General features: G+C 42.9%; 1 protein-coding gene across 4 annotated transcripts in view; it reads right to left on the minus strand.

Annotated features, from left to right (window-relative positions):
• CABLES1 (Cdk5 and Abl enzyme substrate 1) overlaps nucleotides 1–25,120 on the minus strand; it is an 84,408-nt gene that overhangs the window by 17,734 nt on the left and 41,554 nt on the right. For 2 of the 4 annotated variants that reach the window (XM_084849715.1, XM_084849718.1), the window contains exons 2-7: nucleotides 24,827–24,898; nucleotides 15,123–15,215; nucleotides 7,435–7,512; nucleotides 4,687–4,789; nucleotides 3,968–4,124; nucleotides 2,742–2,845 (exon numbers count right to left, since the gene is read on the minus strand). In XM_084849715.1, coding sequence (XP_084705841.1) covers nucleotides 2,742–2,845; nucleotides 3,968–4,124; nucleotides 4,687–4,789; nucleotides 7,435–7,512; nucleotides 15,123–15,215; nucleotides 24,827–24,898 — 607 coding nt within the window. The remainder of the gene's footprint in view (nucleotides 1–2,741; nucleotides 2,846–3,967; nucleotides 4,125–4,686; nucleotides 4,790–7,434; nucleotides 7,513–15,122; nucleotides 15,216–24,826; nucleotides 24,899–25,120) is intronic. The other 2 variants (XM_084849716.1, XM_084849717.1) reach the window with 2 other exon arrangements.

Raw genomic sequence — 25,120 nt, forward strand, 5'->3', positions numbered from 1 at the left:
TTTCCTTGTGTAAGGCTACTTACTCTGGACAAAATCCAACGTTGTACGAGCAGACCTCTGCTTACACACAGAGACTTTTCCTCCCTCCCTCCTGCAGACCCCCACCCCATCCCAAATCTATGGCAGAAAGTCCTCCAACACTCTGGAGCAGATTTGGGAGGGCTGTGGGGGGCTGCAGGGGGGACAGGGAATCACCCTACCCTATTCCACTGACAGAAGCTGTTCCATTGGTGAGAGGGGCTTACTGGATACAACCCTGTGTCAGGATTGAATACTAGGGTGACAAATACACTCCCCTACCAAAGCACACAGCTCTCAACAGTTAGGGGTTGGGGAGCTCACTCTGATTTTTCCACTTGGTGCTTTCAAAAGTAGCAGCAACAGATGCTTTTATCCTCCTCAGAACCCAATATCTATGCTTATTCCTTGAGGGAGAAGAAATTGGAAAGATACACCCACTGTTTACATGTTTTGGGCAGCTTTCTCTTCTACAGCACAATTTCAAGTTACATGTTCTACAATTAAATAAATTCTTGGTAACACTTGTGTCAACTCCCTTCCAAATTATACCCAAGTGAGAGTTGCAAGTACTCAGTGCTATTAAGGATATTTACCCAAAGCACACATGTCATTAAGAGAAAATAACCCCAATTTAAAATCTGTGGGCTCTGTTACCTTGCACCAAATCCTAGAGTCGCCCTTTGGTCAGTTATATCCCAAGTCTGCCAACATGATTCTATTCAAAAGGCTAGAACAACAAAGCCAAGAATGGTTGACTGGTGCTCTTTTTTTAATAGACTGGACAAAAGCTGATTTACACTACTACTTGTTGTTTAGACCATCTCGTACATTTCCCCACCCCCTCTGCTGTGTGTGGCTGTGCATTTGTGTTTCCCCCTCTCATTCGTTCAACTTCTATCCACACCCATAACGGAAAAAACATTTCTGCAAGCTGCAGCTGCCAAACTCTAATGATAAAAACCTGCCAACTAATGAAAATTTAATGACAAGCCAGAGCTCAACACACAGAGAACAAAATGTTCCATGCTGACACAAGGGCCACTCTTAGCCTGCCCACTTGCGAAATGTAGTCATTAAAACTGTATTCCATTCAGGACTGCAGACCTATCTCTGCTACTGTATACAGTAGCTTTAAGGGTAAAATTAAATGTATACATGAACCTCCCAGACATAAGAATAAAACATTAGATGTTTTTATTCTTATGTCTGCCATGTTCATGTATAAGTGAGCGTGGGATCTAACATCAAAAGGAATGTGCAGGTGATGGGAACGGAACCCTCCCCCTGTTACTTCCCTGCCCTTATTGCTCAAGGAACCTGTCTCTCAGCATGGCTCTGAGTTGGACTGGGACAAAAATGGCTAGGTTTAGTCTGTTCAGACTTCAGCCTACACAGGACTTTAGGAACTGCACAGAGAACATTCCAAACTCTAAAATGCTGTCGTAATAACTGAACAGAAAACTTAGATGCAGCTGTATCCAAAACTACAGGGAGTGGGGAATAGGGATGTATGAGAAATTCATTTCAGTTAGTTTTTTATCAGGATTTACCAAGTTCACATCTTTTGGACCGAACATGGACTCGGATGCAATCTGCAGTCGATATCTGTACATTCTGAGCTTGTAATGTGATTTGCAGGCAACAATAAAATGTATTCGACAGCATACGCATATTTGAAAAACGCACACAAATAGGCTTTAATAAATGGGAGAAGAATGCATACATTTCAAAGATTCACACAATTAATGCATACTTTTGGGAAAGTACACAGGAAAATCTGCAGGGATTTCCATATGAAAAGAAAAAAACAAAACTTGCAATCTGATACGGACTTGATTCAGAACGAGCTTCAAGATGGAATACAGAGAACTTTGGCAGGCTTGAGTTTTGCTAATTCACACATCCCTAATGGAGTATAAGGACAATGGAAATATCTCAAGGGTGAAAAAGTGTAATGGAAATTAGTTACATATTTTTGAAGCAGAGAAAAATAATTGAATTTACCGACAAACCTTATATTTGATGTCAACGAAATAAAAGTACATAAAGGCATTTACCTTTCCACGCTTCCACACCAGCTTACTGCTATGTGTTCCAAAAGGCAAATATGTCATTTAAAGTAAGCTGTTGGATTCGGATTGCCCATTCCTTGATCTGGCAGAACCTCCCTGCTGGAGGAAGGGAGTGGGAGGTAAATCCCTAGGTTGGATCCACAGTAGTGCTTAATGGCGTTTCATTCACAGTGCAGAAAGGAATCGGGGAGATGATAATTGCCAATTGCCCTTCCCACTGCAATCCCCTGGGTCACCTCTCATGCTGCTCCAAAAGTCTGTCAAGTTTGGGGAGTCCTCTGGACCAGCTTTTCAGGAGGCCCAGGTTGCAGCAGGGGGGAAGGAGGAATTGACAGGGATCATATCCCCGCCTCCTTCCTTTAGGGCAGCCTTTCCCAACCTGGCGCCTTCCAGATGTGTTGGACTACAACTCCCAACATCCCCCATCTACACTAGAACAGCCTTTCCCAACCTGGAGAGCACCACATTGGGAAAGGCTGTTCTAGTGTGAGTGAAACTCTGTTAAGCACTACTCTGGATCCAACCCAGGGATTCCAGTTGGTTACTCTTAGGTGATGTTAAAGCAATCAGTCTAAGCTAGTCCAAATAAGAATTCAAAGTTATAACCAGCTTACAACTCAGCTACAATCCTTTTGTCATATTACTCACCATATATGAAGGGAATATCAACACCCGCTTGTGCTTCCCACATGGCCACTGAGGATCATCTAAAAGATTAGGGTTGTATTCAATATAATCTCCCAAGTCACTGCCTATGAAGAAGATCAATTAAAACAAGCAACTGTATTAAATAATGCAAGAAGCATAAACCATCAGAAGACAAGCTTACAGTCAAATTATATAATGCTGCCTTTGCCTGGGCTTTTTGCATCTGAAATATATATCTGAAACTTTGTGGGTGGGCTGGGGTATGAATGCTGATGCAGGCTCCAATAACAATTCAGGGATGGACAAGATGGCTTCAAGGGTGGAAGCAAAAAGAGCAACATATTTAATTAAGCAAACTAGCTAGAAGATGGGGATGGGGAAAGACAGCTGGCTTCCTACCTGAATGATCATAAAGTAATCTATGAATTTCAAATCAGCTCTACTAATAGGTATCAAGGCAGATGGTAACAAAAACCTTTTTTTTTTTGCACACTGTTCATGATACTTACTGGAGACAGAACAATGTTAATGAAGGGCCTGAATAGCTGTGCTGCACTAAGTAAGTCTCTAACATGATTGGGTTCTGAGACAGTGCACACAGTCCACAGGTCATGCAACAATCGCCACCTGGTAGACAGCCAGGGCTGGTGTCAAGGGTAGGCATGGTTGGGCACATGCCGAGGGCCAACCCCAGCAGGGGCCCAATGACAAGAGTCCCCTGAAGTTGCTCCTCCTCTTCACCGTTGCAACCTGCTTGTTCACCTCTGGCCCAGAAAATGGTGATGGTGAGAGGCGGAGCAGTAGATGCCACTACCTATTTGCTCATTGGCTCTCTACCTTTTCAAGCAAGCAAATGGTAGCAGTGATGAGAAAGAGGATGATGAGCAACAGCAGTAGGTGACAATGCTGGTGAGAAAGTAGACTCACTGAAGAGGCCTCACTGAGCTTGCTTTGCCCAAGGGCCTTCAAAAATTTGAAGCTGGGACTGTTGTAATGGTTCCAGGGTGCCCTAGGCTTCTGGTCATGAGCCACTGTAAGATCTCCCATCTCCATTATCAGGGTCAGCAACTGTTGTAAGGCCTGTGGGTTATGTGATAGGTAGATCTCATGGGCTTGAGAGAGGGTGCACAATGCAGCAGGTTTATGGAATGTGCCCAAAGACAACCCAACCATACTAGTCCACAAATGGCCAAGGATTCAAATGCACACACATTCTAAAATGTTACCTGCATCAATGCTCCCTTGGGTGCTGTTAGCCCTTCCCAACGAAAGGCTACGATGGCTTGCATTGCGAAATTGTGAGAAGGATGAGGTGGAGTCTATGGTGTTCCTCCGTGCTCCCAAGGCATTGGTTGGAAAGAGAAACTGGGTATAAGAAACAGTCTAAGCAAAAAAGAAAGGGGGAAAAAGAAATACACAGTTTGTTTCACTACTTTGCAACATGTATTTAGAGCCCATTTAGAAAAAATCGTTCCTTTACAACACAATCCTATGCATGCCTACTCGGAAACAAAACCCATTCAGTTCAATGAGGCTCTCTCTCAGGCAAGTGATATAGGATTGTAGCCTTAAGGGGCAATCCTATGCATACAGAAAAAAGTCCTAAAACTCTCAGCATTCCCCAGTCAGCCATGCTTGTGCCTTTAAACATGTTTTAACCAGATCTCAACTAGAGCTCAGAACCCATGTTTTAAACATGGGGCTTAGTCAGAAAACATGGACAGAGCAAAAAACAAAACAGAGGTTCTCTGAGCCTGTGAATAATGTCTTTCCTTCACCATGTATTTTATGAGTTGAATCTTCTGAAGTTATATTGGTTGTTTAGAAGCCATTGTTTCCTAAAAGAACTAGAGAATACTCATGGATTTTTCATTTCTCTGAGGATGCTAATGTTATCTGAAATTTGGCTCAGGAGATTATATTTTGGTAGAACAATTCCCCTTACCTTCCCATTAGCTCCTAATTCCACACCTTCAAGGCCAACTATGTCTTTCAAGCAAACTCCTGCAGTAGAATGACATTGCCTTCCACCTTCTGTTTTCATATCTCTGGGGAGTAGAAGCCAGTGGTTAATATATTTTGTATAGAAACATGTGGTAATCCTGTCTTCTCCAACCTGACATCCTCCAGATGTGCTGGACTACAACTCCTCTCAACCTAGGCAGTATGGCCACTGACTGTGCTGGCACTGGATGATGGGAGTTATAGTCCAACACATCTGGAGAGTTTCAGATTGGGGAAGGCTGTTCTATAGGAACTCCTCCCTCCAACACAAATAAGATAATAATATTAATTATACAGAAAAGGCCCCTTTTTCCAAAAAGTGATTACTATCACTGTTACTATCTTTCGATTACTATCTTTCAATCTGGTTCTAATATTTTACTCCAAGTAGGTATGAAAGAAAGACTTCTCTTTAAACATATTTGTTACTGCTGCATTGTGGTATAAGAGAAAATAAAGGTGGATGACAAATAATGCAATAAAGCACCCTGACATATACAAAATCGTTGAAAAATTGTAATTTCAGTTAATTTATCTTCAGATTCATGTGAACATCCGTCCTGCATTAGGAAAAACATTTGAAAATAATGAGGTGAATGAAGGGTTATGTTTTGCACTTCAGTAAATGGAGAATACAGAGCAAGATTCAAAATTCACTCAGGTAACTGCAAAGACTTGTGCATTCCTCGGTTGTTAAATGAAAAGAGAAATGGCTCGTGTGCTTGCTCATCCCCAGCAGCCCCTTGGGTTAATGGCTTGTCCCTCACTCTTCCCTGGGTTAAAAACCCAGGAATTGCTGGTGTGCCATGAGAACCGGGGCAAACAGCCTTAATAAGTCTACACATTTAAGATACTGCAAATTTTGCTGTTTTACTGACATGGTAGGTTCATTAGTAAATATTAGTAATTTATTTTCACTCTCTAAATTAGGGGTGGGTGACTTCGGGAGGTCTGGGGGCATTTTTGCCCTTTGGACCGTCCACCCCCACCCTGCAGACTGCATCTTGCCCAAGCGGCACAGGTATTTTTTCTTAAAAAAAAAAAAAGGCATTTGGAACAGCTACGAAGTGCCAAAAGGATCTAAATTAGCTTGTTTGCAAGAGAGGAGAGGCTTGTTTGCAAGCCTTGTTGCAAATTAGCTTGTTTGCAAGCTAATTTTGACCCTTTCGATGTTCCATAGTAGTTATTGAGCACTAAAAGAGTAAAAACAGGATCAAAATGGCTGCTCTTTAGATGCCATAAAAATGACTTTTTATAATTGTAGGCAGCGATGGGGGCCGCATGTTGTCCACCCCTGCTCTAAATGAAACAGTCTTCTTCAAGCTGCAGAAATTCTGTTTTGCAAACCAATGCTGTGTACCTTGACCCATGGCCTGATCCAAGTTTCTCTGCCCACAATGATTTGTTTCATTAGAGGCAGATCTATCACACTCACAAAACATTTCTTTTTGCATACATATTCCCCCTTTACTGAAATAAATGGGGATTTGCATATTCACAGGTGCACACATTGCTGTGTATAGTATCTAATTAGGGAGCAATCATATACATTTAGTTAGATCTAATATGTTACTTTCAAACCATCCTTAACCTTGAAATAGGATTAATAAAGGGGCAAAGTAGGTTACATTGCAACCACATGTAACAAAGCCCAATGGGCCACTGTCCATTAGTAAGCACCTTCAGAAGGGGCAATTTGAAACTAAAAGGAATAGGAGGGAAGGGAGTGCTTAACCTGCCTGGTCTTCCCTGTGAAACTCACCCCACAGCTATTTTTTGCTGCCATCAAGTTCTAGACCATACCTGAAAAATAAACACGGGTCCAAAATCATGGTGATAAAAGCAGCTGGGAGAGGTGAAGAAAAAGCTGCCCTTCCATCTCCCACCCTGCCTGCAGAGCAGTGGATGTGGCTGTTGCTGCACCAGTGGATCTCCCCACCATCCTTTGTAAATGAACTGTAGGGTAGCTCTATTACTACTCAACTATTTTTTCTAATTTCTTACACAGAATGGCTTCAACTACATCCAAAAGAGCCATATAATTCATGTATGAGATCACACAAGATTTACAAAGAAATCCATCCTTATGAAGAAAATGCACTAAGCATGCAATCATATGCATATTTAGTGAGAAAGGCCTACAACTCCCAGCATGCCCTAGACAGCCATTATTTAATTTTTTAAAAAGAAAGGAAGCAATATTTGGGGTTCCACAAATAGGATAAAAGGACTGCATTTTGTCTGAAGTACAACCCCTATTAGTAAAATATATTTATTTCAGATACACCACATTCCATACGCATTGTTAATAAGGCCCGGATGATATGAAGCGTGGTCATCAAATAAGGAATCTCTTCTACTCAGAACACAAGTAAGAAGAGAAACTATTCATTGTGATAAAGTCAATTAATTTCTAGTCGTAGCACGTAGCTACTTCTCACTTGGTTTAGGGCATGCCACATTCTGATAAGGCAGAGCGCAAATCTCAAATGCTGTGGCGTAACTGGAGTTCCCATCAGCTTCGCTAGGAGCTGCAAGTACTGATCACCTGTCAGAGGTGAACATTTTCTAATTAAGTTTACCCTTTTCTAGAAATGGCAACTGTGGTGTCCTTACTGCATATAACACATAATGTATACCTTAAAAATCCTTAGTGGTACGAAATATATATATATATATATATACATACCCAACATGGCTACAGTCCCGATACGGCAGCACTGAAAATATGCTGCAAAAGGATCTTCTGCCACTAATAAGGACTATTCTAGAAAATAATTGAAATAAAGATTATGATGTAGGGTAGAAAATCCAGCCATTAAATTCATTTCAACCTTATAACCCTGCTTGGCAAACAAAAACAAAAAAAAACTGGTTTCCACTGTCCTATTTTTCCTTTGTTCTGCTCTGCAGGGTTTTTAAAATGCCCAAATGCATCCATTCCTGCTCCTAAACCACACTGCATGTTGCACTTACCAACATCTGACAGTAAGGCCAGGCACTATGAATTCACATAGCACAAGGGCTGCCTAACACCTGGTCCTGAACCATGTGGCCAGTGCTTTGAAAGAGCACCGCACTAATCACCTCCAGTGGGAGGAAAGGGCTGGGGGAAGCTCCTTACGCACAGCAGTGAGTGCGCAGCAGGAGGTAGTCTGGACTCAGGCTGATGCATATTCAGAATTACTTTGTTCTGACTGAACCTTCCCTAGATTCAAACTGACAACAGGAAAAATGAGTGGAAAGTATAACATGGAAATCTGATCCTCCAAATCTGAAGTTCAAACAACCACAATCAGTGCACAGAAGAGTAGATGTTATTAACATGATTGTTTAGTTTGAGTCTTAACAATAATATATTTAAAAAAGGCTGTGTGTGGGGGGAAGATAAGAGGAAAAGAACTATCTGGTTTTGGTCATTTCAACCTGTATACTGGCATAAAGTCTCCAGAAAAAAAAAACCTAGTTGTATTTTTGTCTTTGACAAGGCAGCCCAAGGGAACTACTAATGGGTCAGACAGCTGATTTTCTTTTCTCTCTCTCTCTTTTTTTTTTTTAAAGCAGAGTGCTGTGCCAGAGATGGTCAAGAAATAATGGGTCCTCTAGGCCAGAGTTCATAAATGCAACAATATTTGGAGTCTGCTGGGGAGATGACAATATAATCACTTATACACTAACAGAATCTAACATCAAACAGATGGCTTCACTCTATTGTGTTTTCACACAAAAATTATACTAACTACTACAGTTCAGAGCGGTAATTAAGTTTACAAAAGCATCTGACATGCCAGTCTTTTCAGAGCATGCAGTCTAATATCCCCAGTAGGCAATGAATTTGGTATGAGATATGCAAGACTTCCAACTGGAAATGCAAATGGAATTGGGAGCAATATGCTATGCAGGATGTCTTCTATGTTAGATGTTAATGTACTAGGAATGTTCCTTTAAGTGAACAAGTAATGCATAGGAACTGATAATCAAGGAGCATTTAGACTGAACTCTCCACCCTTCAGTTTAGAATCATAAATGATTATTAGCAAGCATTTCTAACAGTAGAAAATTCCACTGTCCCATTACAGGAGAAGTGGGAACCCCCCTGCCCCCCCCCATAAAAGCACAGCATCAGAATACAGAAGAAGATGCAGATACTGATCAACCATTTCTCTTTAATTAAAAGGTCTTCTTATTCATGATGAAATGGAAAGCTTCATTTATACTGGAAATAAATCAAGTACCTAATTAGCCTGTGGTAACTACAAGCAGGCTAACACTCAAAAGTAATTCAAAGCATTTTCAGTCACATTAATGGGGCAAAAGACCTTTGAGACCATATACTGGAAAAGAAAAGAACAACCCACTGTAAACGTTAGAGGACGGGGCCATAGCTCAGTGGCAGAGCACATGCTTTGCATGCAGAAGGCCCCAGTTCAATCCCTGGCATCTCCGCTTAAAAGGATCAGGTAGCAGGTGACAAGAAAGGCCTCACTGCCTGAAGCCCTAGAAAGGTGCTGGCAGTCACAGCAGGCAATACAGAGCTAAATGGGAAAACAGCCTCTCTCTCCTGGTATAAGGCAGCTTCCTTTGTCATAGTGTGCTCTAGTCTTCGCTTGAAACAGTGTTCCCAGTCCCCCAAATGCAAACTAACTGGACAAGCTCTAACATCAATCAGGTCAAGAAACAGGATGGAGCAGATGTCTGTTCTTCCAGAGTTTTCAAACTGACAATACAAACACAGATAAAACAGCACTGGCACATTTCATAAATGCAGAGTATTCCTTATTTTCCTGCAGTTGGAAGACGTTGCTGGTTGTTAATGGCCGACAAGGGAGCCAATTATTAAAACACACTCTCAGTTTTTCGAAGACGTTTTAGCACCCAAAGCAAAATGTTAGTGACATTCTCACCCCCACCCATACACAGACACCCCGACAGGTTGCTGGAATTTCTGAGCTCTGGCTGCACACCCATCCCATCTGATTCTGTGGCTAGTCAAGCACAAAATGGGCATGTGCTTCCCCTTCCTCCAGAGCCATGCCAGGCACGCTGTGCTGCAGTCCCGGTTTTCCTCGGTAACAAACAACCCTGGTCTTTACATTCACACCAGGTGCTACTGCTCACCCAACCAAACCTTACATTGGGCTCTGAAACAACTGCTCGGTGTTTTCTACTGCAACTGATGCCCCTTTGCCTATTATCCAATGCTTCCTTGTCTCCCTATAACATGTTGCACTTCATCATTCCTGCACCTTTTGCCGCTGTAAAACAGATGAAGCACATGCTTCAAAGTGTTACTAGGAAGGAAAATACCTTTCACTCCTGTAAATATGCTTTGCTAGGCAGATGCCTAAGGCTGCCAAACGGTAAGCTCAACTACATACCCAAGGATGGATCTAACCCCTTCTTATTACAATGGCTGAGTTCAGGTGATCAGAGAGGAGAAACAACACAGCGTCTGTTGTTTCCCCCACCCCCATGCACGCTGGTCTCACGACTGGGATTACCCTAATTAACCGTGCCATGTGGCAGGTTGCTGTGTCATCTGAACCTGATGCGGGTGTAGTTCATTTTCACCCACCCTACAACCCATCCTAAGGTGTGAGTTGTAGCATGGGTGAAAACGAACTACACTCACACCTGTGCTCAGACGACATGGCAACCTGCAGCGTGGGTAATTAGGGGTAATGCTGGTTGCGTGACCAGCTTGGGAAACAACCGATGCTGTGTTGTTTCCCCCACTGATTGTCCAAACTCAGCCTATGAATGAAGCTCATTCATGTTGATAAGGTACTACCACAGCTACATCCTTTTGCGAGTAAGAAGATTAGATTGTATCTTGTAATGACAGATGGTTATGTATAATTAGCATTTGTATTTATGCCCTCTTTATTTGGTGAAGCTGCGTGCAGTGGGCCCGATTTATTTTGCAGCCATTTTTATCCAGTGCCACAAACAGGACTTCTGAGTCCACCCATTATGCTGAAAGAAAAAAATATCACTGCTGAAGGACCAAACGTAGATGGACACACTCATACAGACTTTTCCACAAGTTTTTCAGATGAACATAAGAACAGTAGTGCTGGATCAGACCAAAGGTCTACCTAGTTCAGCTTTCTGTTCCCATAGAGGCCAACCAGATGCTTATGGGAAACCCACAAGCAGGACATGAATGAAACAGCACCCTCTCACTCATGTTCCCCAGCAACCAGTATTAAGAGACATTCTGCCTCTGATACTGGAGGTAATATATTGCCATTATGACTGGTAACCATTGATAGCCTTATATGAAATTCAAGAAATACATTTGGGTTACATGTTACAGTCAGCACAGGACCATCATCTCTGTAACAAACTTTCCATCCAACCATAAAGTGTACAAGATTTTACCTGCAATGCCAGATGGCAAGTAGCCTCATCAACATTCCCTACCTGTGGTGGGCATGGGTGGAAGGGAAGACATTGTGCAAAGACACTGTCACATGGTAAGGGATTGAGCAAACTACAGCTGGAGGGTGGAGAATTTGCTACAAAGATATGGATCCAGTGGCAACAGTTCTTACATATCTCTAACATGTTGCCCATCTTGCAGGCTTCAGAATACAGACGTGATTCTATAGATATGCCTTGATTTTCTTTGCACAGGGTTCTTTCATAAGGAAATGTGCTCTTCTGCATACAGAATCCTATATATATATATCTATATCTATATATCTATATCTATATCTATATCTATATATATATATATAGATATATATATATAGATATATTTTCATTTCATTTCATTTCTATCCCGCCCAATAGCCGAAGCTCTCTGGGCGGTTCACAAAAATTAAATCCAAGCAACACACAATAAAACAATTTAAAATATACAGAACATTAAAACCACAATATAACAATACAACCACAATAAAACCTAGCAGCAGTGCAGGAGTTTAAAATACAGATTTAAAACAGCAAAGATAAAAATTTAGAAAGCTAAAATACTAAAATGCCTGGGAAAATAAAAAGGTCTTCACCTGGCGCCGAAAGAAATACAATGTAGGCGCCAGGTGAACCTCACTAGGGAGCTCATTCCACAGCCAGGGTGCCACAGCAGAAAAAGCCCTCCTCCTAGTAGCCACCCTCCTCACTTCCTTTGGCAGGGGCTCACGGAGAAGGGCCGCTGATGATGATCTTAAGGTCCAGGCAGGCACATATGGGAGGAGGCGATCCTTCAGGTAACCTGGCCCCAAGCCGTTAAGGGCTTTGAATGTTAACACCAGCACTTTGAATCGGGCCCGGAAATGGACTGGCAGCCAGTGCAGCTGGAAAAGTACTGGCGTAATATGAGCTCGCAGGCCAGTCCCTGTTAACAATCTTGCTGCCCTATTTTGGACCAGCTGAAGTTTCCGGGCCGTTTTCAAAGGCAGCCCCACATATAACGCATTGCAGTAATCCAGACGAGAACTTATCAGAGCATGGATAACTGTAGCTAGGCTATCTCTGTCCAGATAAGGGTGTAGTTGGTATACCAGCCTAAGCTGATAAAAAGTGCTCCGTGCCACTGAGTTCACCTGTGCCTCAAGTGACAGTTCTGGATCCAAGAGCACCCCCAAACTACGAACCTGATCCTTTAGGGGGAGTGCAACCCCCTCCAGAACAGGTTGAATATCACCTAGCCGGGCAGACGAACCACCCACTAACAGTACCTCCGTCTTGTCTGGATTGAGTTTCAGTTTATTGGCCCTCATCCAGTCCATTACCGTGCCCAGGCACTGATTCAGAACAGTCACTGCCTCACCTGGTTTTGATGTAAAAGAGAGGTAGAGCTGGGTGTCAACTGCATATTGATGGCACCTCAGCCCACACCTCCAGATAACCTCCCCCAGCGGTTTCATGTAGATGTTAAACAGCATGGGGGATAAAATAGAGCCCTGTGGAACCCCATGGCACAATTGCCATGGCACAGAGCAGTAATCCCCCAGCACCACCTTCTGGCATCGGCCATCCAAGTAGGAGCGGAACCACTGTAGTGCAGTGCCTCCTACTCCCAACGCAGACAACCTATCCAGAAGGATACCATGGTCGATGGTATCGAAAGCCGCTGAGAGGTCCAGGAGAATCAACAGGGTCGCACTCCCCCTGTCCCTCTCCCGGCAGAGGTCATCCCACAGGGCGACCGAGGCAGTTTCCGTTCCAAAACCAGGCCTGAAGCCCGATTGAAATGGATCTAGATAATCTGTTTCATTCAACAGTGCCTGGAGCTGTCCTACAACCACCCGCTCAAGCACCTTGCCCTGGAAGGGGATGTTGGCCACTGGCCTATAATTGTTAACATCCTCTGGGTCCAGGTTAGGCTTTTTCAGGAGTGGTCTAATTACTGCCTCTTTTAAAGCGGCAGGCACCACTCCCTCTCTCAAGGAGGAATTTACAACCTCCTGGACCCAGCCGGACAACCCCTCCTTGTTTGATTTAATAAGCCATGAAGGGCAAGGGTCAAGCACACAAGTGGTCGATCGGATTTGGCCAAGCACCTTGTCCGCATCCTCAGGCCTCAGTAACTGAAACTCATCCAATAAAACTGGACCAGACGGTGCTCTGAACGCCTCTACCAATGGAACTGCATTAATGGTGGTGTCCAATTCATGACGAATCTGAGCGACTTTATCCTCAAAGTGCCGTGCAAACTCGTCACAGCGTGCTACCGAGGGTTCCACCGTCTCTCTCCCTGGCCCAGAATGTAACAGGCTGCGAACCACTCAGAAAAGCTCCGCTGGACGACACTGAGAAGATGCAATGCTGGTGGAAAAGAACTGTCTCTTTGCCAGCCTCACCGCCACAGAGTAGGCTCGATAGCGGGCTCTTACCTGTGTTCAGTCAGACTCAGCACGAGTTTTCCTCCACCTGCGTTCTAGCCGTCTCCCCTCTTGCTTCATTGCCCTCAGCTCAGGTGAATACCAAGGAGCTGGCCGGGCCCTGCTCAGAGGGAGAGGGCGCTTGGGCGTGATCGTGTCAACCGCCCGAGTCATCTCTGCATTCCACAGAGCGACCTGGGCTTCGACAGGAGCACCAGCCATACCAACAGGAAAATCCCCCAGAGCCCTCTGGAATCCATTAATCTCCGGGGGCAGACCATTTTAATAGGCCCCCCACCCTTGCAGAGGGGAAAGGCCGCCAGGAGTCTAAACCTCAGCAGGAAGTGATCTGACCATGACAAAGGGACAGATGTTAATTCCTCCACTTTCAGATCACCATCCTCCTGCCCAGTCGAGAAAACCAGATCAAGCGTGTGTCCTTTTGTATGCGTTGGGCCGATGACATGTTGGGACAGCCCCATGGTTGTCATGGCGGCCATGAATTCCTGAGCCGCCCCGGATACAGCGGCCTCGGCATGGAAGTTGAGATCCCCCAGAACCATCATCCTAGGGGTCCTCAACACCAAGTCCGAGACCACCTCCGTCAGCTCAGGCAGGGAGTCTGATGGGCAGCGGGGTGGGCGGTACACCAACAGAATCCCCAATCTGTCCCGGGTACCCAACACAAGGTACAAACACTCAAGATCTGCGCTCGAATGAGCAGGAAGCCTGGAGAGGGAGACTGAATTCCTATAGACCACGGCAACCCCCCCTCCCCGACCCTCAAGTCGGTGTTGGTGCTGCACCGAGTACCCAGGAGGGCACAGCTGGGAGAGTGTGACCCCCCCAGTTCCCCCACCCAGGTCTCAGTAATACATGTCAGGTCAGCCCCCTCATCCACAATCAAATCATGGATGAGGAAGATTTTATTTTGGACCGACCTGGCATTCAGCAGCAGCACCACCAGACCCGAGGGCAGACTGGTAAGGTTGCCAGGAACCATCAGGTTGGGGGAAGAACCAGAAGAGGGGACAGCTGTAAGGTGTCTAGCCCCTCTTCTCCTCATCTGGCCTGTTAATCCCCCAATGCCATACCTCCCCCTGCCCGTGACCACAGTTATGGTGGCACCTCTCTGACTCCCTGAGTTGCCCAATAGTCCTCCCAGGCACATATTAAAATGTTAAGATATAAATAGCACAACAGTTTAAAAGAATATAAAACATAAAAGAGATAAAAGAGAACAGCAGCTAAGAAGGAGCAGATAAAGTCCACGTTTGCCCCTTTCCCCTTGTCTTTAAAGCTGCTGCCCTCTGCTGCCGCTATTTGCTGCTGGTATTGTGGCTGCTGGTGTCTCTGGAGAAGCAGATGGGTAGGTCTTCAGGTATGTAAAAGGGGATCATTTCAGCTAATGGGAGGTATAGAATTGTAATCAATCAATCAATCAATCAGTCAGTCAATCACTGGCTTCCTGAAAGGCACATTTCCCTCTATACATACTGTAGACTTCTGGTCTACACTGACCAGGAGTTCTTTGCCTGTAAAATACCTGCCACTCCTCGTATCATTCTGCCGCATGTTCTTGATGAAATGAACCTTCTTAAAGTTCTTTGGTCTGGGTGAGCCTGACAGAGTCCGGCACCTGAAAAAGAATGACACTGAAACAATTAAGTTCTCTGTTGGATGGCTGAAAGATCTTAACACAAAGGCAGGAAGGAAAGACTAGACAAATTATTCAAGTCACCCCTCTCCACACTCCAATGTAGGAATCTGCAGCAGTAACGAACACAATGAAATGTAGAAGCAAAGAGACTTTAAAAAATAAAACAAAACGAAACAATACGTTTTAGAAGGAAAACAGAACTTCCTGGATTTTGTTATAGCTCTTACTAGGAAAGGTGATTAAGAAAGGCCACATCATTGTTCCATTTCCCTATCACAAGGATTCCGTGTTAGCGCAGTTTAAAATATTTGTCACAGTCTCTCTGTTTTTAAACACTTTGGAATGGGCAAAGAAAAGATAATTGGACTAGGCAAGGAGGACTTTTCTAAAAATGTTTTTGCTTCCTCTTTTTCCTTTCTCTTTCTGTTTAATTTGTAACAAGGGGTCCCAAGTTCACCAGAAGTGGCACAGTCTCTGTGACCTCAATTGCATGCACATAACGACAACTCAGATTATGGGTTGAGTATGGGGCTGTTGTTAAATGGTGGGTTGTCATTACATGTGAACCCTACACAATGGTTTAACTATGGGTTGTTAACCACAAATAACCCAGAGTTCACAACCCAACAACAAACCATGGGTTCTCTTCCTGGGTTGTTCATCATTAAAACTCATATTAGGCCATCGTTCAGGGTCTGCATGTAATGACAACACACAATTCAATGAAAACCCATACTTTAGGTTATTGTTATGTGCGAAACAGGCCTATATCTAAGTAACTTGCACAGGCCCAAGAGGAAAGAAGAGGTCAAAGGCACCCAGAAAGTGAAGACTGAACATAAGACAGAGAAGGCAACATATTGTGCAAAAAGTGAAAAAGTGGGTAGAATGGCCTAGGAAACTGTTTGGGAAAGAGGGATTTGAGGGGAGATCTGAATGAAGGAGAGTAGGCTTGACATAGAGGATAACCTTATTCTGGACTGACAGAGCAGATTTGTTAAAGAAAAATATGATAATGGGAGATGGAAGTGAAGGGAGCTGACAGCACACCGTTCACTACTTTGTGGAAGATGCAGTTATTATGTTTTATTAGCTAGCTAACTGCTGTCAGAAGCTTGATTATACTTGGAACTCAACATTAGTTCTCTCAGTTACAATGATTCAATCCCATAGCTGCCCATGTATCTTGGGCCTTGAAATTTTTATACAGACTAGAAAGCCATGTTATCAAGCTACGTTTCTTGCATGATAGGTAGAGCAACCTGTACAGGGTCTACTAATACAACTATCTCTCTGCATTCCAGTTATGCTTATACAACAACACAATCTTGCATCCAGCTTCAGGCCTGTTAAAAGCAAGGACCTCTGAAGCTAACTTGACTTGATACAGGACCTGTTTGGATACAATGCCTGAGCAAGCCTAAAGAACCACACATAAGCCCAAGATGGTTAAAAAAATCCTAGGATAATAGGGTGACAGTATGCTATATATTTCCTAAACAAATAGATACGTACAAATAGATACATCTAAAACATGGTCTGTTTAGTTATAAATTAACATTAGCACTATCTAGAGGAGCATATGTTATATCATCATGATATGTTATATCATATATACTAATTTACTAAAATTACTTTTAAAAAATCAAGATACACAATCTTGGTATTTTTACTAATTTTAGAAAAGGTTACATGGGGGCAGTATCCAACGTGACACAAGTGCTTATATAGATTACGTTGCACTAACATGAGGGACCTCTAGGGCAATGCCAATAGCGTTTGCTGTCATGACAGGTTTCCCAGGGAGTCCAGTTATGCCAGCAAATGCTATTGGTGGTGCACTAGAGGTCCCTTACACTAGTGCAGTGTAATTTACGTTAGCGCTAATGTCACATTGGATACTTCCCCATGGTATGTTGCTTATTTAATAGATAACTAGCAATCCAAAGTGTTCATTGTTCACATCTTTTTGTTGTTAAGAGACAAATTAATGGAGCTGGACTTTCCAGGAGCAAATGGATTGGTAGATTCTGGGCAGAGCAGTTTATTTTTTATAGGATGGAAAGTAAATGTCTTAAGTATTTTATAGAAAACAAATATTCAAAACTAAGAACTAGGAAAATTATAGAACTCAGGTAGTTAAAAAGCACAGCAGATTACAAGATCACCCAAGTGAGAGAAATTGATTCTCTTTCTAGTGATATACATGATGGCATCTCCTAGAGCCAGAGGATAGAACCCAGTGCCAATGACGACTTGCCAAGTCCATGACCTGCAGTATCCAGTCCGATAATAATGTAATATATTACCTTGTGCCATATTTATAATGCTTGACCTCAAAAAGGATATTTTCATATGGTTTTAATTGACATAGAAAAGCAATTTAACGTGCTTGATGGAGGGCTATTGATTCAGTTTTAAGAGACTGTAAGTGCAGGTTTGTGCAGTTAGTAAATAAAGAAGCTTACAATTGTTTTGTTTTAAAAATAAAAGTACATTTTTTAAAACAATAAAAATTAAACAACAGATTTGTTGTGGTTAAGCATCTCCATTCCACAAATTCAACTATTCCTCTGCTGAGATTGTTTTTGGTTAAAAAGGAAAAAAAAGAAAAGTATTAGAGGAAGCATATAACATATAATTTGGCACTGAAGTGGAGAGTGGTCCTCTACTGCAGAGATAAGCAGAAGGTAGATCTCCAGATGTGTTGGACTTCAGCTCCCATAAGCCCCTGTCCACATAGCCAATGGTCAGGACAGCTGGGAGTTACATATTAAGCCAAAGCAGTTGACCACAAAACTGAACAGAACTACACAAGACCTGCATCTCCTTCATGGAGACCTTATTCTTGTTGACATGTCTATTTCTTTCCTTCCAGCACTATCCCTTTTTAACACCTTCCTATTTCTATCAGCAGCCACACTAGGTTCCAATTAAAAGAAACCCTACTGTGAACAGAACTCCACTGGAAATTTAGCTTCCAGTAAACAATCTGAAATATTAAACATTATTTATTTCTTTTGGCAATTATAGCTGCATTTAAATAATTTATGAAGGCTGTTCATCATGATCTGTGAAGGCTCCGTTACATACTTTATAAAAACAACACAGTCTTGTTAATAGAAAGGTTGCTGTAAATTTTATCATTCATTTCCCCAGTGTCCCCTTAGGAGATGGGAAAAGACAAAGCAATTTCTGTTCAATTTAACAAGCTGCGAATTGGTGAATTGCAGTAGTAAATAAGCAGGCAGATCAATCCAAAGGGGGCAGGGAGGTACATGAAGAAAGATCCACCACTTCTAAAGTCCTGCTGTTTTGCTGAGGCCAGGGCGGTTTTTCAATCAGCAGTTCTTCTTTTAAAATTTCTGCTCCCGTTGGTACCAGATTCAGGCTGGCATAGTTAAGGATCCCCATGGGGGGGGCATATCAGGGTTGCAAGGGGTCTTTGGATACAGCAGATGCAAGACCACCTCTTGAACATACCATTCTGGGCCCTACCATCAACAGTACTCTTATGCCGATGGAGCTTTCTGTGGGCATACCAGGGGCTCTGGGATGGATGGATGGATGGATGGATGGATGACCCTACTGGCAGAGTACCACCTCCAGTCCATCTTAACACCCTTCAGCTCTGGAAATTACTGAGCCTTAACCTTAAGGTGGCCATGTGTCCTCTTTTACAGTCCTCTATTGGAAGGCGTCCTCTATTTAAAAGGCTACTCTGTTCAATTCTGGTTTAAAGATAAAGAACCCTAAGAACTGTTGCCCAGCAACAGTTAGCACCTAAGAAGCAGGCTAAACAGGCAGGCGCACACACAGGTGACAGCCTTCCACACTGCAGTGAAATGTACTGAACGTCTATTTAAATTATAATAATTATTTCTAAGAACATAAGAACAGCCGTGCTGGACCAGACCAAGGGTCTATCTAGTCTAGCATTCTGTTCACACAGTGGCCAACCAGCTGTCGACTGGGAACCCGCAAGCAGGACCCAAGTGCAACAGCACCCTCCTGCCCATGTTCCCCAGCAACTGGTGTACATACGCATACTGCCTCTACATTTGCACCTGTACATATAAATTAGCATATGCAAATGTTACACAAATTGATGCCCACTTTTTTTTCTGGCAATTCATAAGTGGCCATCTTCCTTGACCTTAATAACATGTCTGCTTCACCTAAGGGCTGAATTACAGGCAGAATGCTCAAGGTGGATTACCTTTCATAATGCTAGGTAAAACAACCGTCCCCTTTAATATGTTGAGATTATCTTATATACATATATAACATTACTCTATTATGGGCTTCAAGAGAATTTCCACCATTAGCTGCTGGCAGTCTTTCAAAAAAGGCTCTTTAGTTTAAGGGTCTTCAGGCAGGGGAAAAGTATTGGTTATAGTGTGCATATGGAAACAGTAAGGATCTTTTGGAATGATTTAAAACAAGTAATTTGAAAAAGCTACATTTAAGTTAGCTTTAAGTGTACTGAATGCTGAAAAAATTACAACGGGAAGAAATTAACTTTTCCCTCTTTAGATGCATGAACATCCAAAGTATGTCACATACTAGTAAGGCCAAGTTAACAAGCAGCAAACACAGCAGAGAAGGGAAGCGGACAGAGACTAGGCTGATGTTGTCCGTTAATTGCATTTTGATATAAGGAAACATAGGACAAATATCAATGATAATAATGCTCCCTCTTTATTGCAAGTTCAGAGTCTGCACAGTTTTATAGATTTGTAACTTGTGACCCTTTCTACGTTGTATAAAGCTGTGACTGGCATATTGTTAATTTCTTAATTTCTTCTTAATAATAAATGAATAACATGTTTGAAAAGAAGAAAAGGTTATAAACTGAGAGCCTGTATGCAAAACTGACTCATTTATTTATTTATTATTTATTATTGCATTTATATCCCGCCTTTATTCCTCTTGCAAGGAACCCAAGGTGACTTATATTATCCTCCTCCTCTCCATTTTATCCTCACAACAACAACCCTGTGAGGTAGGTTGGGCTGAGAGTGTGTGACTGGCCCAAAGTCACCCAGTGAGCTTCCATGGCCAAGTGGGGACTAGAACCCGGATCTCCCAGCTCCCAGTCTGACACTCTTGCCACTACACCACTCTGGCTCATGTCATAAGTGTGCACTGGGTTCAAATAAAAGTCCTAGCTAGAGTTAATCCTCTGTTGCTAGTTAACACAAATGCTTTGATGAAACAGCAGCTCTATCCTGAACTGGTAAACAGATTATTACCCATTTATGCAGATTTTGTATTCTAACAGGGTACGATGCAGCGTAAACTGCATTGGAGGGCTGACTAGAGGGATTTACAGATGAATTTGCGTCTTAAATCACATTATGAATATTTTTTGGCATTATGCTTCAGATGCTACAGATCTTGAAAAATATAGTTCAAAATTATGTGCTGGTCATGTAGACTGTATTTACAGAAGGTGGGTCCAAGCTACCGCTCAAGAGCCATTTGTATCAACTTAGGTAGCTCAAGTACAGTCAGTCCTAAATAGTTCAGTGTGGCTTTGAACTTTGTCTTGTCAGTTAATGAGCCAATATTTGTAAAGAGTGCTGCAGTTTGTATCCTTTTTGCACCAAGACCCTTTGTACTTCCAGATAATGACCCAGAATCAGTAGATTGTCTGTATTTTGTGAGTAGGGCTGTTCACATGCTATGTTGAACATATGTAGAATGGGATTGCGTTGGCTGGTCCCACTTCCCCATACGCACCCAGCTTAACCCATCAAGAAGCCTATGTAGCAGGATCCCCAATTGTGTGTTTAGAAACTATGTGTACGCTTCGTTCATGCATTAGGTCTTTCGCAGATGATGACTAAAGCACATAATGGGTAGGGATAGGGCAACACAGGCACAATACTGATCCCCACCCCTGCAACATCTACAAGTTACATGGGACATGTGCAAAATCCTACAGTGGTCTTTGGCTCTGGAAGGAGCTCTTACCTCCTTCTATTTACTTTTTTCTTGCCTTGAAGCTGTCACAGTGAAATGGATGAAGCAAACTCTTATTAGCCCTTGGCACTTGCTGCAGAATCTGTAGCTACCTTAAAAGGAAACAGCCTGGAAGCTGCTTTTGTATGGAATTTATTTGACAGCTATGCAAGACTACTCATGATTCTTTGGTGAGCAAAAAGGCACTTTACTAATGCTCAGAGATGATCTACTACTTCACATGTTCTTGGTCTGAGCCATGGTAATAACAGCTAGTTTGGACATGAATTATAATAAACCCTGCTTCAAATTAAAGGACGGTGTAGTAGAGAGAAGCTGTAGCAGTTCACCTGAAAACCCCTGTACAGGTTGTTTTTGTAAACAGGTGATAGTTCAGGGAAAAAATAATTTCTTCTGTCTTGAGTCACTCAGAGTCTGTGAAGGGGAAGTAGCAATGAAAGGCTCCTATGCAACTGTGGCCATGATTTTTCTGTGCACCCCTTTTGTACTCATTTGAAGTTACAGGAAGATTAAATCATTGTTATCATCTCCAAATATTGCAGCTTAGAAACTTATTTTATAAGGCTGTGTCCTGCGAAGCACAGGAACTTTATAACAACTTTTCTTAAGCTTAACTGTCTTAACGTGCTGCAAGTACCACTTGAATTTGCCCAGACCCTTAGATCTTCAGCCACCCTTCTTCAGGTGTCACTGTCCTCTGAGGTGAGCAGGTGGTGACCCAGGTGGCACCGCCATCTCTGGAATGTCCTCCCCAGACAGGCTTGGCTGGCCTGACTTTATTATCTTTTTGCTGCTAGGTGAAGACTTTACTTTGGTCTTTTAGATGCTATGTGATTTTACTGTTTTTGGTTTTATGAGGTTTTAACACGTCTCTCTCGCTCTCTAGTTTATGTTCAGCTGTTTTCGTGTTTTAATATTAGTGATTGTTTGTCTTAATTGGCAGTTTTTAATTGTTAGCCACTCTGAGAATCCTTTGTGGTTGAAGGGTGGGATACAAAATGTGTGTGTGTGTGTGTATATATAAATATAAATATATATATATATATATATATATATATATATATATATATATATATAAATAAAAATAAAAAAATATATAGCGTCCCAGCTGGTCATGCTACATCCATGACTTCTACTCTGCAACAGAGCATACACTGACACTGCCTGCCTTCAGCTTTTCATTTCCACCCTATGGTCCTAAGCATAACTTTCTAAATCCATCTTGCTGCCCGCCCCCCCATGCCCTGCCTCAGTTCAAGGCCCAGATCTCCACAAATCCTATACACCAGGAAACTCCAAGGTGATTCCTGCGGGCACCAATGTGCTATGGACACCTCTCTTGGTACCCACCAGGCTATCTGCCCCTCCTGATTTTTATTTTAAGATTTTTAAATCATATTTTTTAAAACTGGGCAGCTGGCATGCTGCAAAGTGAAGGCCTCCCCTTCAGTACCATTTTATTTGGGTTCAAAACAGTGGTTTTGTGTTTTGGAACTCAGACACCATCTCTGCTTTGTACTTAGGTTCTTGGGCAGGATAGTTTTCTTTCAGTCTCACCAGTTTGCCTTCTGGGAACTGAGGGTTTTGTGACCAACCATGACCTCCATGGCAGCCATTTTGAGAGACTGCCCACAATACACTCTCAAAATTCCACATGTGCCCACTGATCCAAAAGGGTTGGGGACAACTGCTGTACACCTCGCATCAACTGCTGCATATACCGCAGTCCCACTATACTTTAGGCTTTGAGTGCTGCCTGACCCACTTGGTAGTATAAAAGAAAATATGCATGCTAGACGAGACTGAGTTCTCAAAGGTATCAAAGTTATAGAGCAGGGGTAGGCAAACTTTCTGGGCCTGTCGGCACATTTGGCAATTTAGGTAACTATCATGAGCATCACCATAAAATGGCTGCCATTGGAGGCACAGCTAATCACACAGGAGGTATAGCTTCCCTCCTCCTCATTCCCCCAACTCCTTTTCTCACCATGCATAGATGCATACTTATTTATTTATTTATTTATTTATTTCTATACCACCCAATAGCCGAAGCTCTCTAGGCGGTTCACAAAAACTAAAACCAAACAACACACAATAAAACAATTTAAAATATATAGAACATTAAAACCACAATATAACAATACAACCACAATAAAACCTAGCAGCAGTACAGGAGTTTAAAATACAGATTTAAAACAGCAAAGATAAAAATTTAGAAAGCTAAAATGCCTGGGGAAATAAAAAGATCTTCACCTGGCGCCGAAAGGAGTACAATGTAGGCGCCAGGTGAACCTCACTAGGGAGCTCATTCCAGAGCCGGGGTGCCACAACAGAAAAAGCCCTCCTCCTAGTAGCCACCCGCCTCACTTCCTTTGGCTGGGGCTCACGGAGAAGGGCCTCTGATGATGACCTTAAGGTCCGGGCAGGCACATATGGGAGGAGGCGATCCTTCAGGTAACCTGGCCCCAAGCCGTTAAGGGCTTTGAATGTTAACACCAGCACTTTGAATCGGGCCCGGAAATGGACTGGCAGCCAGTGCAGCTGGAAAAGTACTGGCGTAATATGAGCTCGCAGGCCAGTCCCTGTTAACAATCTTGTTGCCCTATTTTGGACCAGCTGAAGTTTCCGGACCGTTTTCAAAGGCAGCCCCACGTATAACGCATTGCAGTAATCCAGACAAGAAGTTATCAGAGCATGGATAACTGTAGCTAGGCTATCTCTGTCCAGATAAGGGCGTGGTTGGTATACCAGCCTAAGCTGATAAAAAGTGCTCCATGCCACTGAGTTCACCTGTGCCTCAAGTGACAGTTCTGGATCTCCCAGAGACTCTCTCCCTCCATCTCTTATCTTCATTTCCTAAGAATGTCTCTGAGCATTCTTAGGAAATGTAGCCCACAGGGATTCTGGGCATCATATAGCCCACAGGAATTCATGAGAAATAAAGATGGCAGCAGCTGGAGGCTCTCACTTTGCTTTGAAGTGATCCCAGCTACCAGGAAGAAAATGTGTCAACATCTTTAACGTTGGGAGGGGTAGGATCTCTTGGCTGGAACACTGGTGCCCAGTGGCATCACATTGCCTACCCTGTTCTAGAGGACCTGATCCTGCTGTATGTTAATGAAAATGTGACTGCTGACTTCAGTGAATGCCAACTGTCATTGAATTCCTGTTGCACAGGTCTGCCAAAGGCAGAATCATTCATATTGCTAAGGGCATCTCTATACCAGCCTAAAATCCTGCATTTAAAATGGGGCTTTCTGCTTCTGTTTTAAATGCAGGATCACAATGACTCCCTTTTTCACCCGCTTCCTTCCTTTTCCCCCACCTTCTCCCTGTATCTGAGTCCTCCATTATGTTTCATCGATCTCACTCTTCTTTTTTCCGCTTTTCCTCTTTTCACAGAGGGAACTCAAGAGGAATAGAACTGGGTAATTTGATAGCTCATTATCTGCGATCTATTTAAAAATGGAACAAAGGGCATTTAGTGCAGGAAACGCTTTGGCGGTTCACAGCGTCATGTAAAGAGCCTGCAAACTTCCATGAAGGAGCAATCTCAATCACAGGATAAAAGCTCCATGTGAAGAAAGCCTAAGTATTGTTACCTCCGTAAAGGTGCATTTTCCTCAATGTCTTCCAAAGTCTCCAATGAAGACCTCTGGGAAATCAACCGACGTCTGTGGAGGGAAAAAAAAAGCACAGAACAATAAAATACTAAAACCTTATACAAACATCCTTGTCCCAAACAAAAAAGAATTCAGTAATTTTTTTGAAATTGAACTTAACTTGGCTGCTTAATTTAAACAGAACAAAACAGTGGGTTCCAGCCAATGTTGTACCAGCAGAAGGGAGTTTGTGGAAGTAGACTTCCCTCCTTCAGACAGCAGTCTCCATATTCT

The sequence above is a fragment of the Heloderma suspectum genome, chromosome 4 (genome assembly GCF_057233095.1).
Source record: "Heloderma suspectum isolate Gila_16-S chromosome 4, 16-S_ref, whole genome shotgun sequence".
Lineage (NCBI taxonomy): Eukaryota > Metazoa > Chordata > Lepidosauria > Squamata > Helodermatidae > Heloderma > Heloderma suspectum.